General features: G+C 45.3%; 1 protein-coding gene across 1 annotated transcript in view; it reads right to left on the bottom strand.

Moving 5' to 3' along the window:
* Positions 1-20509, bottom strand: part of BRAF (B-Raf proto-oncogene, serine/threonine kinase) — a 1688602-nt gene that overhangs the window by 53313 nt on the left and 1614780 nt on the right. Inside the window, exon 16 of the mRNA XM_030216338.1 lies at positions 12804-12957. Coding sequence (XP_030072198.1) covers positions 12804-12957 — 154 coding nt within the window. The remainder of the gene's footprint in view (positions 1-12803; positions 12958-20509) is intronic.

Consider the following 20509-nt stretch of genomic DNA (forward strand, 5'->3'; position numbering starts at 1 on the left):
AGGAGCTTACAATGCCTCTATGGCATCATCTGCATAGGAGCCGACTCTGTGGCTGCTGTGGGTGCTTGAGCACCCCCAATATTGAATAAATTCCTTGTATGTGTCCAGGGAGGGCTTATCTCCACTGGGGTTAGCACCCCCAATAATTTAAAAAGGTGTCTCCTATGAGCATCTGTACCAATGGAATGCCCCCCCCCCCCAACAGTGTTGACCCTCTTTGCTATTTGATTGACAAATTAATGTGTATGCAGAGGACTAGAAGGACCATCCCCTGACTCCTGCTCTACAAACTTATATCTTACAGACGGTTCGGGATTCACAGGGACCTCGAGTCCCTCAGGAGGAGGTTCAGGTGCGTACGCCGCGAGAGCCTAGATATCATCAGGGCAGTGCGACGGCACCTGAGGGCTCGACGTAAGTCTTCAAAACAGGACACCTGTACTCATTTGTAAATGTATTTATTGAATAATGCAAATGTACTGTACAATATCACTTTCCATGTGACTAATAGCCAACTAGTAAGTAATAACATATCTGTCCCAGATCAAGGACTCAGGTTGCAGGTGCCCTCCCATCAGGGCCGTTCCAAGGGTCTCTGGTGCCCCCCTGCAGACTATCAGTTGGTTCCCCCCCCCCCCCCCCCCCCCCCCCCGTCTCGCTTCTTCATTAGATGTTTCTCCATTGCTACCTGTCTTTCCTTTAGACTGAAAACTACAGGCCCAGCCAGACCTGATAAAAGGGTCTACCACACCCTTCAATGTCAAGCATATACTAGAAAACTGTAAATTAGCTTACACAGGAAAGCAGTTTAAAAAAATAAACACAATTCCTGCTGTTTCTTAACACTGCTCTCCAGAGAAAGCACTGCCTTTATAAAGAGGCTTTTCAGTGGGACTTAGCCTATTAAAAACTATTAGCATAATTAGGAATGGCCAGCCCTTGTAACTGCAGAGACCTAAGCTTTGATTATGCATGTTCCTGTCTTTGTTACAGTGGGGGGGGGGGGGGGGGGGGTCTCTTCATCTCATTTACACAGTCTGACCTCCTTGGAGACTGCTATACATTGCAAAATAAGATAGCAGATGTAAATTCTCAAAGTGGACATATTCCAAACACTAAAATGAAAATAAAACGATTTTTTTCTACCTTTGTTGGCTGGTGACTTTCTTTTTCTGATCATGCTGGCCCAGTATCTGATTCTGTTGCTGGTATCTGTCCTCTTAACTCTGTTTCCAGGGCTTCCTTTCCACTGTATGTATCCCTCATTGATAAGTCTCTGACTCTAAAGTTTAGCAATTTCATTAAAGCAAAATGTATTTTCAAATATCACAAACTCTCCCTATCCAAGCAGAATGTTTTATATAAAAACAAACACACAAAAAAAGCAATCAGATTTTTACTTACCAGCTATTCTACACTATACGTCAGCTAAACTTCCTCAGCCAATTAAATGGATTTTAGCTGTAGCTATGATAATTATGTACACATCATTGCAGTCATGCCCTCCTCTCAGTGTACATGCTCAAAAAACAAAAACTTTGAACCACTTACAGATAACAATTACACTATTTATTTTTTATTTCTCCCCAGTCTCACTTGCACACCTGCCTCCAAACCTGTTCTCTTTAATATGAATGTTGTTCCAGCTCACCCTGAATGAAAGTTGTTCACACACCAAAGCCATAAATAGCTGCTGGTTGTACTCTTTGAAGCAGCTTTAGCAGAGCAGCGTGTCTGTCTCAGCACTGCTGGGCTACCTTCACTTCCTGAGGCGGGCAGGGGAGAGAGAAGAATCACAACTTCAGGTAAAAGATTTTGCAAGTGAGTGGCGCCCTCTAGAGGTCGGCGCCCCCCTGCATTGCATACCTCGCTTACTGTGTCAGCACGGCCCTGCCTCCCATGAGTGTGGCTGCAACTTCCACCGACCCTCCCCCCAAGATGAATGAGATGACATGCCTCACTTTACTATCCCCCTTTCTGGGGTGGGTGGATAGTGTTTCCTAGTAGTCCTGCCTGAGGCCCTACTTTTAGTGGATGTCATGGCCTCACATAAAAGTTATGTGCTAAACACCCTTCCCAACGCCCCCCCCCCCCCCCCCACAATAAAAACAACAAAAACAGGTCAGCAAACCGTCGTCACATATCAGAATGCAAACATGCTGGTCAGCAATGAGTGTGGTCTGCCAACATGTTCTCTGTGTTCTGTGTCAGAGCAGCTTCCAGGGTTCCCTGTCATGTCATCTGATGCATCTCAGTCCCCATGGGTATAGGCCACGCCTCACCACACCCTGCCCCATCCCCCGCCTCAGGCCACCCAGCTACTGCACTATGCAAGCCATGTTGCATGTGCTAATCTCAACCACACTCCTTTTACATACACAGGGCTCCAGCACCAGCAGGAGGAGGAGGCGGACGAGGAGGGCCACCTGGAGGAGGAGCCAGCCGAGGAGGCCCACCAGGAGAAGGAGCCAGTCGAGGAGGCCCACCAGGAGGAGGAGGACTCAGAGGAGGGGGTCCTCATCGATGAGGACATTATGGAGGACCCCTCCCCACCTGCAGCTCCATCCACTGAGCCATCTCCATCCCCTGGCCCATCTCCTTCCTCTGGGCCATCTCCAACCCCTGGGCCAGCTCTAGCCCCTGGGCCAGCTCCAGCCCTTGGCCCAGCTCCAGCCCGTGGCCCAGCTCCAGCCTTTGGCCCAGCTCCAGCCCTGCGCCTCCTGCAGCAGCTGGTAGATGGCCAGAACCAGGTGCTGCAGGAGCTCAGAGCCATAAGGCAGGGTAATGTGCAGCTCCACGGCCCACTGAGGGTGCTGCTGGTGCTGCTCATTACCCTGCTACAGAGGGCCTTGCTAAGAGGGCGTGGCTGCCCTTGACAGACTTTGGGTGGGGGGGGGGGGATTTGTTGGATTTGGGGGGATATGTAGGTGTGTTGGGGATTTGTTGGGGGGGGATTTGTTGGATTGGGCGGGTGGGGGGATATGTAGGGGTGTTGGGGATTTGCTTTGGGGGGGAGATTTTTTAGGGGTGGGGGGAAATGTTGGGGTTTGTACAAAAATATATTTTTCCTATTTCATATAACAGGGTGTGTGTGTCTGTACCTTGTGCATTACATATAACCAAATGGTGGTGTTGATATGAGAGGAGGCAGCAATATGCATTGCATGAAATGTGAAGTGTGAATGAGAAAGTTGATGCATGTCTGTGATAATGGTGCCCATACAGGAGCCCACCTGTTCATTCCAACCTGCATGGCCGTATGTGCAGGGGGGTGGGCCGGGGAGGCTAGATGGCTATTACTGTTGAGGAAAACAAATGGCCATCCAGCCTCTCTCCCTCCCCCTTACCATACAGCCCCACAGTACAGAGTGGCATAAATAATAGATTTGTTGTCTAGCACTTGTGATCTGCCAAGTAGAAACTTGCACATAACCCTAGGTAGCACATACATGATGTTTTCTCAGTGTGATCACCAGACACCCTTACCCACAACCATACCAAATTGGTGGGGGGCCCACGAAGGAGCTACAAACAGCTGGCTCATCTTTTCACATTCAGTACATCAACAATGATATATAGTGGTGGTGGTGAGGAGCAGTGGCGTAGCCAGACCTGACATTTTGGGTGGGCCTGGAGCTAATATGGGTGGGCACTATGTATATAGGTATGATGGATTTCTAAGTAGTCTGCCCAACAGCTGCCCTGCATCAATATAAACCACATATATACTTAATATTTATTTATTTTGTTACATTTGTACCCCGCGCTTTCCCACTCAAGAAAATAGAAAAACAGATATTTGTAATACATTTATGATAATATGATATCTGTTTTAGTGGCTCTTTCCATGAGGAAAAAAATCTCTGCATGAACACAATACGTGCTAGAGTGTCCCTATAACTAGCCCCTCCTCCAAATGACACACTAATTACGATTTATAACAATTTACTACTCTACCTATGAAAAGCTGGCATGTTTGAACATATAAGTGAGATTAAATAAACATGCTACCAACATTAAAGAATGACAACATGGAGCAGCAGCTCAATGGACTGTTTGCTTTGTTTGGGACCATGGCTGTGCTGGGTAGGGGAAAGAGACAAACCTCTGAGGAATCAGCAGGAGGTATATCCCAAGTGATGAAACACACAAAGCAGTCATGGCAGGCAAGCTTCTGAAAGCTGCATGAAAACAAACAGTACTCTATTGTAACTAGCAGTGCAATTGCCCCGGGATATTTATCAAAGAATGTTTCTATACAGGTTGTAAAAGAGAGCTCCTCAAATACTCAGGCATGCTTTTTCAAAACTGGAGGTTGACAACAACAGACCCAGCCTACACAAAATATAGCCCCAGGCCATTTCTGGAATAACTTGGAACCTCTTCCCTTTTAAAAGCAGGGTGCGTGTGCTTAACATATCTAACCTCTTTGAGCTGCAGCCCTGCATTCACTGTTGCTGGCTTCCGAGTCCCGGGCTGGTACTTCCGTGGCCTGAAGGCTGAAGAAAGAACCTTGAGCTACAATCTTGCTTGTGGCAGGCAAAACAAAAAACAATATGAAACCATGTGCGGAGCCGTAGCCCTGCACACGCTGCTGCCGGCTTCCTTCCTCCACCCTCCCCTCAGGATTTAACTTCCCGTTTTGGAGAGGGAGGAGGAAGGGAGCCTGCAGCAGCGTGTGCAGGGCTACAGCCCCGCACATGGTTTCATGCTGTTTTTTGTTTTGCTGTGAGGGTCGGATTCGAAGTGAGATGTCCCCACCACAAGGCAGCTGGAACTGATGCTGCCAGGAAGGGACCTGAGCCACCCCAGCCCAAATGTTGTTAAAGTTTAACAACCGGCTCCCAAAATTCTTTAAAAAATAACAAACAGCTCTGGAGCCGGCTCCAGCACATCTCCTCCAGCCGAGCTGCAACACTGTCGGCAGAAATTTCCTTGTTGTAACACTGGTCTGCATGCTGCGGGAACGGGAGTAAGGCAAGGCAGGCGGAGAGCTCCTGTTTTTTTTTGCTGTGTGCTGACTGCATGTGTGGCTGTGAGCAGAGCCAATGAGGCTGCAGCCCTGGCAATTTCCTTAAGCCTAAAACAGAATTGATTGGAGGATCAGGCAGAACTGGGTGGGCCTCAGCCATGGTTGGGTGGGCCTGGGCCCACCCAGGCCCACCCGTAGCTATGCCCCTGGTTGAGGAGAAAAGGGAAAACAATGGGAAAACCATTAGATGGATGCTTACTTCATCACAGTTGCAATATAATACAAGAGTTACAGAAGGGCACAAATAAATATGGTGTTCATTATTTGATCACACTTTTTTCCAGTAGTAGCTCAAGGAGAGTTACATTCAAGGTCTTTCTCTGTCCCAGGATGACTAAGTTTGTACCGGAGCCAATGGAGGGTTAAGTGATTTGCCCTAGATCACAAGGAGCAGCAGTGGGAATTGAACTAGCAACCTTGTGATTACAAGGTAGGTGCTCTAACCACTAGGCCACTGCAGCCACCAGGCTATAGCCACCTGCACGTAATTTGGGTTTGGACCTGTAACCATAAACCCTCTCCCTCACCATGTCTTAAGGGCTCAGTAGGCAGTACCTGTGGCCACCTTGAACCTAGTTTGCAGCCTACCACGTTAGAAATGTTGTTGTTCCCTAACTATGGAGGATTGTAGGATGGTGTTCAATAATGTGGTAAACACATTCATTGTGAGACAGCATGGGCATAATTATATAGATATATAAGAAATTTTATTTCAACTTTTCACCCTGCAAGTGAAGGAATGCCAGCTGGATTTAATTACTTAGAAAGTCTAGCTTTGGCTAAGCTAAAGGTTAAAAAGGTCAGAGAGAGAAACTTTCTTTGACCCCTTGTGAGTGATGGAGGGTGAAGGCTAGTTCAAAGATATTACCTTACCACATACATCTGTATACTATTATGAACAAGGCATGAGCCAGACATACTGTAGTTTAAAAGTAGGCTGAATGCTGTTTAAATAATTCTAGATATTCTTGATATGTAGATTTTGTTATAAGGAATTCTGATTTCTGTGTATTTTAGAATATGTCTTATAAGGATGCTTATTTTAGAATATGTTTATTCTGTGTAGTTAATATGTAGAATACCTTTTTAAATCTAATGTCTGTCCAACTCTTTGTCTGACTTTCTAAGTAAGACTGTAGTTGAAAAGGTTAGCATATGGTTTGAGTTAGCTGCAGTCCTGGCTAGGTGAAAGAGAAGTCAACTCTCTTCTCCTTGATTAATTATAGGTAAATGTAGGACTGGGCTTTCTGAAAGAAATAACAAACTATAGCTGTATGCTATTAAGTAAGACTGGCCCTTGACCCCTTAATGAATGCCAGAGTTCAGTTAGCAGTTAGTATGAAGTTGACTAGGAATATGAGAATGTCCCTTAGCCCCTAAATGAACCCAGTTTAAGCTATAGCTGAGAAATTAATCATAATGAAAATGCAAGAGACTGGTGCCATATTGTCTAATGTGAGGGGCCCCAGGTCATAGGTCAGTTTGAGAAATATTAAACCTATGTAACTGATATTTGGAATATATGTATGGTAATAATTAGTTCAAGCAGGGTGATCAATCTATTCTTTACCATCTGGAGAGTAAGGGGGGCTAGGAGGGAGATAGAACGGTATATAAGTGGGAGCAGAAGCAGCTTACGTCAGAAGGAACAGACAGAAGAAAGAGAGCTGAAGGAAGACAGACAGCAGAAGAAGAGAAGAAGCTGAGACAGAAGCCATAACATCCAGAGAGCTGAGAAAGGGAAGAAGAGAGCTAGAACTGATGTCCTACTTTGTTTGCTGGCAAATAAAGAAGATTTCTCCCTCATTCTGGTGTGTGCTGTTTGACTCCTGAAGTACCACAGATTCTGCTAACAATAGGGGTAATTCATGCATCAATTCCTGCAACAATTGCATATATTATTCCCCCTCCCCCTCCTATCGAACTTGAGAATGGGTGGCCACTTCATAAATGGGGACTGGGGTTCACCACATAAACATCCTAGATGGAACCTACCGGGAACCAATACAACAGCTCCAACAGCTGGCCCACAGCATTGAGGACCTGCCAAAACTACACAGTACGGCGCTGATGGCCTCCAACCAGTGTACAGGAACCTGGTGAAAATAGAGCTAAGAGTTGACTGCAGACTACATACAGTGAATGGACACTCCTTGATTATGAGCAGAAAGAGAAGAGGTGGCTGAGAAGTATGAGCTTACCTTGAATGTGTGTTGCAAGATTGTGTAGTGCGGCTTCTATCTCCTGGACCATTAGCTCAATTTCAGCGTCAGTGAAATGACCCTTACCGATGGGTGCTTCCTTTGGTGCCATTCTACCAATCTCTTCGCTCCCACAGACTGCCTGCTACTACCAGGCAGAGAGAATGGGAGACAGTAAGGGAGGCTCACGGGATGTGGAAGACTGGAAACGGAAGCCGTGTTGGCTGAGGGCCACCACAAATCACAACCCACCCCCCAAAAAAAATACACAGGTGTACCCAAGCATACATTGCCAAACACAAACGTTATTATAAGTGAGGGTAAAACACTGTAAACTAATGTTAATAAGAACCGCAAACGTCCCAGCACAGGAAATGCCGGTTTAAATGGCAATCAAGAAAGGGAAGGCAGGTGGGGACGCCCATACTTATCTACCCATAATTGAAATCACAAGGCCCAAATCGCTACCTCAGCTGGACACGTTTAGGAAATTTGTGTATAATCGAAATTAAAGCGCCCATATCAGACACACCTATTCCATTCCAACATGGGCATTCCTGGCGACTATTTAGACGCCCCTCTCTGTATTTTCGAAACTCATTGGTACAATGCCGCCACACCAGCCCCTAACCCGGAAGGGTAATTTTTCTGATGCTGAGGTGGAGCTCCTGGTGCAGGAGATAGAGCAACGGCACGCCAATCTGTTTGCTCCCACCGGACAGAGGCTGGCTGCAACAACAAAGCAGCGGGAATGGGAGGCGGTACATGACCGCCTGAATGCAGTCTTCCATTGTGCAAGGGACGTGGAGGACTACAAGCGCAAGTGGCACAAGCTGAGGCGGGATGTGAGGAGGAAGGCTGGGGCCAATCCCGCATCACATGACACCGCCAACCTCACCCCCATGGAGCTCATGGTTCACGCCCTCCTACCCCAGGAGGGCATCCATGGGATCGGGTCCCTTGACATCTCGGCACAACCTGAAGCCTCAGGTAGGTCGACCATTATGAAGCTGGGGTATCTGTTGTGCTGCACTACACTGTGTTATACAAGTTGGGGCCAGGAGGAGGGAGGTAAGGAGTGGGGGGGCAGGAGGAGGGAGGTGGGAGGAGGAGTTTTACTAGGGTGTCTCTCTGGCTGTATTCATATGTAGAATAAAAGCCCACCTTTATGATAGTGTCCTGACCTCCTAACCCCTACTCACTTGCTCCGTACCCTTACTCTCTATCCCTACAGTAGTCATTGGCTTTCTTCTTACTTGTCCTGACTGTGGTGCATCTTAATTACATTGTAAGTTCTATTTGAGTAGTGGTAGTATTAATGTGTGTTATAGGAGCAGACTCTGTGGGTGTTTGAGCACCCCCAACATTGAGGAAATATGTAGGTGACCAGGGAGGGGTTATTTGCACCCTCAATAATACTTTACACTTGGCTCCTATGGGTGTGTGTAGGTTACTACTGTGGCACAACTTTGGGGGCCTTCCTTCCTACTCCCTCCTATTTTCCCATCACCAAACTGTGCCTATTTCCTTCTGTCACCTCTGTGCTCTAGTCAGTGTGGGCCACATGCATGAAACTTAAGGAGCCTGTAATCGGGGTCATAAAGCAGTTCTAGGCAGTGTACCAAGTCAGTAGTAACACAAGACATGCTGAAATGTCCTTCACTTTAACAAATATACAACAAATAGCTTGTCCACAAAGTTTTGAGCGGGTGTCCTCTTGGCTGTCCGTCTACCACCTCTACCCAGCTGCCTGTGGGGCTCTGTTTCACATCGGTGTCAACCCCATTCCTCCTCACCATCTCTTTGCTGGGTCATCAAGTGTGGGGCAATGTATATGAATGCTGAAAGACAAACGTGGGTTATTTTCACCAACACACTTCCTCACCCTTGTGCTATACTCTGAGGAGGATGGCCCTAGTGGCATTCAGTCCCAACAAAGGACTACACCAGTAGGACAGCCTCAACCTCCACCGCCTGCAGCAGCAGTCCAACCTCTACCTCCACCACCTGCAGTACAGGCTCAACCTCCGCCGCCTGCAGCAGCAGTCCAGCCTCTACCTCCACCACCTGCAGCAGCAGAACCAGCAGTAGAGGCCCAACCTCCACCAGCACCACCGGCAGAGGCTGTACCTCCACCACCGGTTGACTTTGCTGATGAGGAGGATGCAGATAGGGGGCCAGCTCCTCGCCAGCGGCCATCCAGCCAAAGGAGGCAACTTCTGCGGTTGGCCACTGAATTGCTGCGGCACAATGTGCACTTGGAGGAGTACCGGCAGCAGAAATTACAGCTGCAGCAGGAAGCACTGGAGGCGCAGCGCCAAGCCCACCAGGACCTGCTCCAGGCACAGCGCCAAGGCCACCAGGAGGTGCTCCAGCAACTCCAATGGCTGGAGCAGAGCATCAAAGGCCTGTGCCCTCAGGTCACAGCACCTACTCCAGCCGTGCTGCTGCCGCAAAACCTGCCATCCACTTCCTCCAGTGGGCAGCAACCACCAGCTAAGAGGTGGGCGTTGAGATCGTCCGCCTCCGCAGCCACTAGTGCAGCACCCACCACACCAGCTCCCCTTCTGGGTCCTGTGCCCAGGCTACAGCCAACAAGGTGGCCGGATTTCCACAGGGTACTACTACTACTACTATTAAACATTTCTATAGCGCTACTAGACTTACGCAGCGCTAATTAACATGAAAATTAACATGAAAAAGACAGTCCCTGCTCAACAGAGCTTACAATCTAAATTGGACAGATGAACAGACAGCTAGGGGTGGGGAAATTGCAGTGGTAGGGGTGATAAGTGAGGGTGTTGAGTAAGAGAGTCATGGTTAGGAGTCGAAAGCAGTAGCAAAGAGGTGGGCTTTAAGCCTAGACTTGAAGACAGCCAGAGACTGAACCTGACATACTGGCTCAGGGAGTCTATTCCAGGCATAGGGAGCAGCGAGATAGAAGGGTAGCCAAAGCCGCAAGCTGCTGTGTGGATACGGAGGAGGACAGTGGGAGCAGCCCATCAGAGGAGTCTGAACAGACTTCCCCTGCAGCACCAGCTGCAAAGGAAGTCCGTGGGAGGGGTAAGAGGGGACAGGAGAGGGGACGGGGAAAGTGATGGGACATGCTGGAGGGTGAGGGTTGGTGGGTGGTGGTGGTGGTGGGTGTGATGTTAATAGTTATCTGATTAATAGAAATAAATGTGCACTTACTTTCACACAAAATTTGTTTCAATGAGTCTTTGTCTGGCTCTGACGCCAAGCTGGTAAGCAGTGAGCTCTGTTCTGTGGGCTGGGGGTGGAGGGGGCTCCTCTTCCTGCTCATCTGGGGCCTCCTCTGGTGGCTGTGGCTCCTCTGGGAGGGCCTGTCCTCTGCGCTGGGCCAAATTGTGCAACATGCAGCACGCCACAAAGATCTTGGCCACCTTTGGGGGCTGTAGAGGAGCTCCCCTCCAGACCGGTCCAGACAGAGGAAACGGTTTTTCAAAAAACCAAAGGTCCGCTCAATGATCCCCCGGGTGCTCCGATGTCTCCTGTTGTAGGTTTCTTCTGCCCCTGGTTGTGGGTGCACCACGGGGGTCATGAGCCACATCCTCTGCAGGTAGCCTCGGTCACCTTTGGAGAAAAGCAGAATGAGATAGATGAGTTTGTATTGCTTAGAGCCGGTACAGGGGGGGATTAGGATAGTGGGTTGTGGAGTGAGCTGGAAGAAGCCAGGGTGGAGGGTTGCCCAGTGGAGGAGGTATAGTATGGGTACATCCATGTTGCACTTACCTACTAGCCATCCACCAGGGAACTCCCCTCGCTCAAACCTGCGGAATATGCCCAAGTGCTGTAGGATGTAGGCATAAAGGGTGGAACCCGGGTACCTGGCACACACGTCTAATATCTCCCCCTGGGCATCACACACAACTTGCATGTTCATAGAACGAAATGCCTTCCTGTTTCTGTAGGTGGCTTCGTGTGGGCGGGGGGGGGGGGGTCTGAGTGCGATGTGTGTGCAATCAATCACACCTATGACCGAGGGGAATCTAGCAACAGCATAGAAGGCAGCCATGTTGTTGTGCAGGGCCTGGGGGGTGGTGGGGAAAGTGATGTAGTGAGAGGCGTGAGTTAGAAAAGCATCCAGGAACTGGGTGAGACAGTGTGAAATAGAAGCCTGGGTGAGCCCTGTGTTAGTAGCTAATACAGATTGAAAACTCCCAGTGGCCAGGACAGAGAGAGAGGCAGTGATTTTGAGGTGGACAGGTATGGGGTTATTCCTACGTGTCTGGGGCTGAAGGAGGGGTTTCAGCTGCTCACACAGCTGCTGAATTGTCGCCCTATCAAACTGGAACCTTGTTAGACACTGCTGGTCAGTGAGGTCTAGGAAGGTGGTGCGGGGCTTGAACACTCGGGGCCGTGAATACCTCCTGCGGTGTGTGGCCTCTTCCTCTACCATGCCAGCCACCAGTGAATTTAGTGCATCTATTTCCCCACCAGTGCAAGTATTAGTACTAGTAGTAACACAAGAACAGCACACAGATCTCTCACTGCCACCACGCCCTCTGGCCACTCGCTCGCCAAACAGTACAGGGAACACAGAGACAAACGGAGGTCAGGGAATACAATATACACGTGGGAACAGTGAATGGAGAGGGATAGGGGAGGGGGAGGGGCTGATAGAGCAAGGAGTAGGGAAAGGTCAAACGGTAAGACACAAAAGAGGCAGGGCACACAGATGAACGTAACAGGTACTCAACACACTCAGATTTCTCTCTGCAACCAACAATTCAGCTCTCCCAACAACGATCTCGCCACTCTCCAACTCCACACAATCGCTAATGGGTCTAAAGACGATTTCCCCCTTGCTCTGGTCGCTTTTATTTCGGGTTTAACCAATGACGCCCATGTTCCTGCCCAACCAGAGCCATTTCGCTATCCGTTATACATTGTACAAAACCACCTCATAACACCGCCCCTAACACGCCCCTTGTTTGGGCGTCTGTATCTGAGCGTAAGAGCGATACGGACGGATTGAAAGTTGTGTTTCGATTATACCCATTTCGTCATTTTTGAGAGATAAACGTCTATATCCCTATTTGGGTCGCAATATAAGCGTTTTTCTCTTTCGATTATAAGCAGGATATGCTCCCAGACCTCTAAAATAATGCTGCTAGCGAGATTGATTGTAAGTAGCACTATTCTTGTAGCATGGGAATGATTAACCTGAAGTACTAAGCTACTGCAGGTTAGTCACTCCCATTGTAAATTAATAAATTTAATAAAACAAATGAAATCAAACATCATAGCATAATACTACTTATGATAACAATAAAAGCAGCCAACCAAAAATAATTTAATCAAAATCATGAGAGAAAAGAAGAGCTTTTAGCTTCTCTCTATATTGTAAAGAATCATCTTCCATCCTAAGTAATACCATTAGGGCATTCTATAATGCTGGATCAGCAATCGAAAACAAAGAGTTCCTAGCCACTATCAGATGGGTAAAATTCAGTGAAGGAATCAAAAATTGTCAGATTCCCTACTGATATATCATTTACAACAAATTATTACAAGACAAGCAATCCTTCACTGTATTGGGAACCCACCATATCCTCCTGCTTGAATGGGTGTTTTTGGAGAAGCACAAGCATATAGACTAAAATCCTCTGTCTGGAAGCCAGCACGATTCAAAGAGGGTTCAGATGCACTCCGGTGAATTTTTGGCAATGATCGAGCAAGGAGCTCAATGGAGGCAAGAATCTGTAACAAGATATATAGGTATAAAGCACTGTTACAAAAGAAACCAAAAGTTAGAACAGTAATTTGAAGCTAGCTAAAAGCTAATCAATCAATTCAATTGACAACAAACAATGTTTTACTAAAACAATAGGTGGCAGTGATTAACACAGGGCCCCTTTTACAAAGCAGCAGTATGCCCAAAGCAGGCTTACCGCTCACTAAACAGGAAGTACCACCGGGCTACCGCAGCAGCCCGGCGGTACTTCCCACCCCTAGCGAATTGTCATATCCGGTGCTAGAAAAGTATATTTATTTTTGTAGTGCCGGAGTGTACCTGGCGGTAATCAGGCAGTGCCGTATGCTGCCCGGTTACTGCCGGGTTAGCGCGAGAGCCCTTACTGCCACCTCAGTGGGTGGTGGTAAGGGATACTCCCGAAATGGCTGCGTGGCAAGTGCTTTACTTGCTGCACAGTCATTTCCTGCAGGAAAGAGAGACTCCCTTTTACTTGCTGCGGTAAAAGGGGGCCTTGACATGTGTAGAAAAACATGTGCCAGTGCAGGCCTCCTTTTGCCACAGCTTGGTAAAAGGGGCCCATAGTAAAGGACAGCAGATAAAGACTTGTATGCACTGTTCCCTCTAAGCTTAATAGGAGTCCTCCAGCTGAATTGTTGCCAGTGGGGAGTGGTGTTCTAATATTGTGATTTCAATTTCTAGGGACAAGTAGGATCCCTGGAGTCCTGCAGAGTTTGCCAGTCCCTTATTTTTGAAAAGTGATAGTAAAATAGCACCCTCCACTGGCAGAACTGTAGGTGGAGGACTCCTGCTCAGCTTAGAGGGAACAGTGCCTGCATATCTGCCCCACGAGTTGGCCAGAACCATATTATTATTATGCTGCAGCACAGACACATTCATTATCAATACATGATTAAGGGCCCTGTTTACTAAGCCACACTAGAGGTGCGCTAGTGTTTTTGTGCATGCTACGCATTAGCGCACGCTAACCGCATAAATGCCCATAATATTCCTATGGGCGTCTACACAGCTAGTGCACACTAAAAACGCTAGCGCACCTTAGTAAACAGGGCCCTACATCAACAATATTGCTAATATTTTAGTCGCTAATTTCAACCTTAGGAAGTCTTCTCCTACCGCACTACCCAACACCAACACTCTTGACATATGATATGGATGTAATAAGATATCCTACCTGACCCTGATTTATTGCCATTCACAGGACATAGACAGTAGATATCTGCCCGATGCTGGCTTTACTTCTCAACTAATAGAATTGCCGTTTAAGCACCACTCCTACCTATCATAACACATCGACAGTCATGAGGTCATTTTGTTTTGTTTCCATACTCTTTCTATGTAATGATCAGTTTTAAATTCTGTCACTTGTTACCACCACCTCCAATGGGAGGGTGTCTAGGCATCTACCATTCTTTCCATGAAAAAAGTATTTCCTAAAGTTACTCCTTGTCTACCATCTCAATTTATATCTCAGGTTCTATTGCTTCTCCTTCTCTAGAAAATATTTATTTGTGTATTAATATATTTTAAGTATTTAAACATCTGTATCATATCTCCCTTATCCCTCCTTTTCTCTAGGGTATACATACTCAGGTCTTCAAGTCTCTTCTCATATGTCTTTTGGTGCAAACCTTATATCATATTCATCGCTTTTGTACCACTTCAAGTCTTTTTATGTCTTTAACAAGGTACTGCCTTCAAACTGACCAAAATACTCCAAATGGAGCTTCACCAATGATTTGTACAAGGGCATTAACACCACTTTTCTTCTGCTTGTAACGCTTCTCGCTATGAACCTAGCATCCTTCTGGCTTTAGCCACTGCATTATCACATTATTTTGCCACCTTGAGATCTTCAGTACTACTACTACTACTACTACTATTTAGCATTTCTATAGCGCTACAAGGCGTACGCAGCGCTGCACAAACATAGAAGAAAGACAGTCCCTGCTCAAAGAGCTTACAATCTAATAGACAAAAAAAATAAATAAAGTAAGCAAATCAAATCAATTAATGTGAACGGGACACAATGACCCCATGGTCTCTCTCTTGGTCTATGCATATGAGCCTTTTACCTCTTGATTCATACAACTCCTTTGGATTTCTACTCCCCAAGTGTATCACTGTACTTTTTTCTATTAAATTTTAAATGCCAAACATTTGATTGGTCTTCTACAATTCAATACAATACAACTGTTTATGCTCTGCAAATTCTAGTAGTTTTGGTTCAATGGAGATTAAAGTAAAAGAGCTAGACATTTTTGGTAAGTTAAAATAAAAAGGTCACGGTACCAATAAAAATAATATATAATTGAAAATTTGAAAAATAGTTTTCAACTTCTGGTGAAACTACATGTTATCCATTTCAGATCTTATATATATCAGCCAAAAATATTACAGATTTTTGCAACTTTATAAGTGAAAGCTGAATTAAAGATCAGTGTGTATTTTACACCCAAAGCTCATGGAAAATGCATTGATAGACTATCTCCATTACAAAGAGCCTCATGAAAGGCTACAGAGGAAATTGGAGGGTCATGGGATAGGAGGAAATGTCCTATTGTGGATTAAAAACTGGTTGAAGGATAGGAAACAGAGAGTGGGATTAAATGGGCAGTATTCACAATGGAGAAGGGTAGTTAGTGGGGTTCCTCAGGGGTCTGTACTAGGACCACTGCTTTTTAATATATTTATAAATGATTTAGAGATGGGAGTAACTAGCGAAGTAATTAAATTTGCTGATGACACAAAGTTATTCAAAGTCGTTAACTCGCGACAGGATTGTGAAACATTACAGAAGGACCTTACAACACTGGGAGACTGGGCGGCTAAATGGCAGATGACGTTTAATGTGAGCAAGTGCAAGGTGATGCATGTGGGAAAAAAGAACCCAAATTATAGCTACGTCATGCAAGGTTCCACGTTAGGAGTTACGGACCAAGAAAAGGATCTGGGTGTTGTCGTCGATAATACACTGAAACCTTCTGCTCAGTGTGCTGCTGCGGCTCGGAAAGCGAATAGAATGTTGGGTATTATTAGGAAAGGTATGGAAAACAGGTGTGAGGATGTTATAATGCCGTTATATCGCTCCATGGTGCGACCGCACCTTGAGTATTGTGTTCATTTCTGGTTGCCGCATCTCAAGAAAGATATAGTGAAATTGGAAAAGGTGCAGCGAAGGGCGACTAAAATGATAACAGGGATGGGATGACTTCCCTATGAAGAAAGACTAAGGAGGCTAGGGCTTTTCAGCTTGGAGAAGAGACGGATGAGGGGAGACATGATAGAGGTATATAAAATAATGAGTGTAGTGGAACAGGTGGATGTGAGACGTCTGTTCACACTTTCCAAAAATACTAGGACTAGGGGGCATGCAATGAAACTACAGTGTAGTAAACTTAAAACAAATCGGAGAAAATGTTTCTTCACCCAACGCGTAATTAAACTCTGGAATTCGTTGCTGGAGAATGTGGTGAAGGCGGTTAGCTTTGCAGAGTTTAAAAAGGGGTTAAACGGTTTCCTAAAGGACAAGTCCATAAACCGCTACTAAATGGACTTGGGAAAAATCCAGAATTCCAGGAATAACATGTATAGAATGTTTGTACATTTGGGAAGCTTGCCAGGTGCCCTTGGCCTGGATTGGCCGCTGTCGTGGACAGGATGCTGGGCTCGATGGACCCTTGGTCTTTTCCCAGTGTGGCATTACTTATGTACTCTTAGATGAAGAGAAGTTAAAGAGATGGGACATATAAGACAGGGCTAAGAAATGAATTAGTATACGTGGAGGGGCATTTTCAATATGACGTCTAAATCTGAATTTTACACAAAACGTCGAAATTCCGAACAGCAAAGAAGGTAATTTGCAACAACAAAAAAGTCTATCTTTTTCTTTTCAAAATACTGTTTTGAAAAATGTTTTGTGATTTAAACGTTTTGTTTTTCAGTCCATTTTCAAGCAAACAATGTCCAAATGCAAAACATACAAAACCACGTCATTAGGATACAGACCATAAGAAAAGTTTCAGTCACAGGAAAGCATTCATAGAGGATAACAAAGTTCAAACTGCTGTAGAATCAGTCAGTTCCTTACATCTGACTAATTATTTTGTAGGAAGCCTAATATTTCAAAATATCAAAACATTCAGAAAAATGAGAGACTAGTGTTTGTTCTGACTGTGGTGCTAGCCACAGAGGAGTAAAATTATTTATATGTCCTCAGTGTGGTAAAAGATTCACAGGCAAGACATCACTCATAGTTCACCAGAGAATCCATGCAGGTGTAAAACCATTTACATGTTCTGAGTGTGGTAAAAGCTTCAAAAAGAAGGCATTGCTTGCAGTGCACCAGACAATCAACACAGGAGTGAAAACATATATATGTGCAGAGTATGGTAGAAGCTTCCACTGGAAGGGAAACCTCACAGTGCACCAGAAAATGCACACAGGAGTGAAACCATTTACATGTATAGAGTGTAATAAAAGTTTTTGTCGGAAGGTAAATTTCACAATGCACCAGAAAATACACACAGGAGTAAAACTATTTACATGTTCTGAGTGTGGTAAAAGCTTTGGTTGGAAAGTGAGCCTCACATGGCATCAAAGAATCCACACAGGGATGAAACCATTTACATACACTGAGGAGGAAAAAGCTTCAGTTGCATTGGGACAGGTAATTAGGGAATGCACACCCTTGCTATGAAGTATGGAAAAATAGCACTCTTGTATTTAGATATATGTAATGAGACCTCCTTTTTACCTATAGATCTGAATTCAAAGCCCAAATCTACTGATAAACAATAGACACAAGGCTCAGATGTTATAAAAAATAGAAAGCTTGGCATCAGGTAGAATAATGGAAAAGTGACATCCCAGGAAAGCAATAGGGCACCCTAGGGGGCATTGCAGTGGACTTCGTAAAATGTTCCCAAGTACACATCTCACCATTACTCCCTTACCTTGTCTGCTAAGCCCCCCCAAAACCCACTACCCCCAACTGTACACCACTACCATAACCCTTACAGGTGAAGGGGGCACCTATATGTGGGTACAGTGGATTTCTGGTGAGTTTTGGAGGGTTCACAGTTTCCTCCACAAGCGTAACAGGTAGGGGGAGGTGGGAGCCTGGGTCCACCTGTCTGCAGTGCACTGCACCCAACACTAGACTACTCCAGAATTGACAATTGAACAATTATTTTAAAATGATCATATAAAATATATGAACATAACAATCTTAACTGTTTAAGTTTAAATTATGCCTTGCGTATTACATTTTTTAAAATCTCTAAATCCATTGAAAGCGATGAATCAAGAATGACCCCCATCCCACTCTCTGTTGGAGTCCCTCAGGGATCTGTCCTTGGACCCCTTCTTTTTTCAATCTACACCTCTTCCCTGGGCTCGCTGATCTCATCTCATGGTTTCCAGTACCATCTTTATGCTGATGACACCCAGCTTTACCTCTCCACACCAGAAATCACTGCGGAAACCCAGGCCAAAGTATCGGCCTGCTTATCCGACATTGCTGCCTGGATGTCCAACCGCCACCTGAAACTGAACATTGCCAAAACCGAGCTCATTGTCTTTCCACCCAAACCCACTTCTCCTCTTCTTCCACTCTCTATTTCAGTCAACAACACCCTCATCCTCCCTGTCTCATCTGCCCGCAACCTCGGAGTCATCTTCGACTCCTCCCTCTCCTTCTCTGCAAAGTTAGTTTCTTTGAAATCTCCCCTCAGCTGTCTTTTCTCCAAGTTGAAGAGCCCTAGCCGCTTTAGCCTTTCCTCATACGGAAGTCGTCTCATCCCCTTTATCATTTTTGTTGCCCTTCTCTGTACCTTTTCTATCTTTTTTGAGTTGCAGTGACCAGAATTGCACACAGTATTCGAGGTGTGGTCACACCATGGAGCAATACAAAGGCATTATAATGCCCTTATTTTTGTTTTCCATTCCTTTCCTAATTCTGTTTGCTTTCTTAGTCACCACTAAGTAGCTACAGTTCCAGCTCCATACCTGGAGTCTGGACAGGCTTTTCTTAACTGCTCCAGTACCAGCAGCAACACTTTCACTTTCCCATAGAAGCTTTCTTCTTTCAGACCATCTTCTCTGTTAATTGCACTGCCTTCACACACTGTGCTTTTTTTTCACCAATGAATCCAGCAGCTTAATCAAACCTTAGCTTGTCAAAACCCTGCTTTTTTTTTAGCTCTCAAACACACTCTTTTCTTCTGACCACTCCAGGCCAGATTTTCCTGCTGCTCTAGTAGCACTGCAACACTCTCTGGAACCCACAGTGAGAGAGAAAAACCTGCTTGTCCTGCTCTTGCTACCTTTTGTGTTTTCCCTCTCTCTCTAAGGTGGAGCTAATCACCTTAGCCTTTTGTACAACCCCCACCCCCCCAAGCTGTACTGAGGCCCCAATCCCTGAAGATATGTGGGCTGTCTCTTCTGCAGACAAAAAAAAAAAATCCCACCACTGCTACAGTATATGGTAATGTGATCAAGGGTGTGCTTGGATCAGCCCTATTGTTTTTATTAGATTTACTGTTTTTATTACCTGTTATAACAGTTACTCATGAGAAAGGTCACATGCTAGATTTGTTATGTGCAAACGACCCATCTTTACTGACCTTTATTAACTGGGAACTAGTAGTTTGGTCGAATCATTTTGTCTGTACCTTTACCTTGAATTATTTTTCCTCCAAGTTATTGTAAACTCCTCTTTCTAAAACTCAAAGAGATAGAGGAAAAATAGATGAATTGTTTTATTGGTAATCAGTAATACCACTTTTAGATAATTCTGAATCTTTTCCTGAAGTTTTACTCTCAACATACAATTCTACAACAGTTTCAGTTTTTGACTCTATTGCTCCTGAATGAGAATTAAGAGTTAACAGAAGATCTAAATTTCCATGGAAACAACTGTTAAAACAGTATAAAACTAGTTTAAATAAGGCTAAAAGAACACATTTTTCAACTTAGTGGGAATAGAAAAACCAAACCTTAGAAAATTGTTTGAATTGGTCAGTTCTAATTTAACATCTTCTGCTTCAAGCGTTGCTCAGCCATCTGCTGAGGAACTGGCTGGTTATTTTGCGTCCACAGTGAAAACTAGTATTCATTTGACAGTACTTCTCCTTGTAATCTGTTAGAATTTACACCAGTTTCAGATAGCGTTCTGGCAGGTAGATGCTGGTCTTCTTTTGATCCGGTTTCTGTTTCTGTGTTGCCTTCACTGATCAATAGGTTAGCTTGGTCTAACTACCCATTGAATAAACTTCCTTCTTTTTTTAATGAAGGATCTTCCTTCTGATATCGTAAATTGGTTAGCTCTATTTATCAATACTACATTGACCAATGGTTGGTTTACATCTGATATGGGAAACATTGTATTAACTCCTATCCCAAAACAAAAGTGGTGAGCTTTCCCAATCTTCCAACTACAGACCCATTGCTAGTATTCTGTTTTTAACAAAATTGGTTGAGTTTGTTGTTACTGCTCAGCTAGCAACCTAAATAGAGCGATTCAGTTTACTCCATACT

The sequence above is a fragment of the Microcaecilia unicolor genome, chromosome 10 (assembly GCF_901765095.1).
Source record: "Microcaecilia unicolor chromosome 10, aMicUni1.1, whole genome shotgun sequence".
NCBI lineage: Eukaryota > Metazoa > Chordata > Amphibia > Gymnophiona > Siphonopidae > Microcaecilia > Microcaecilia unicolor.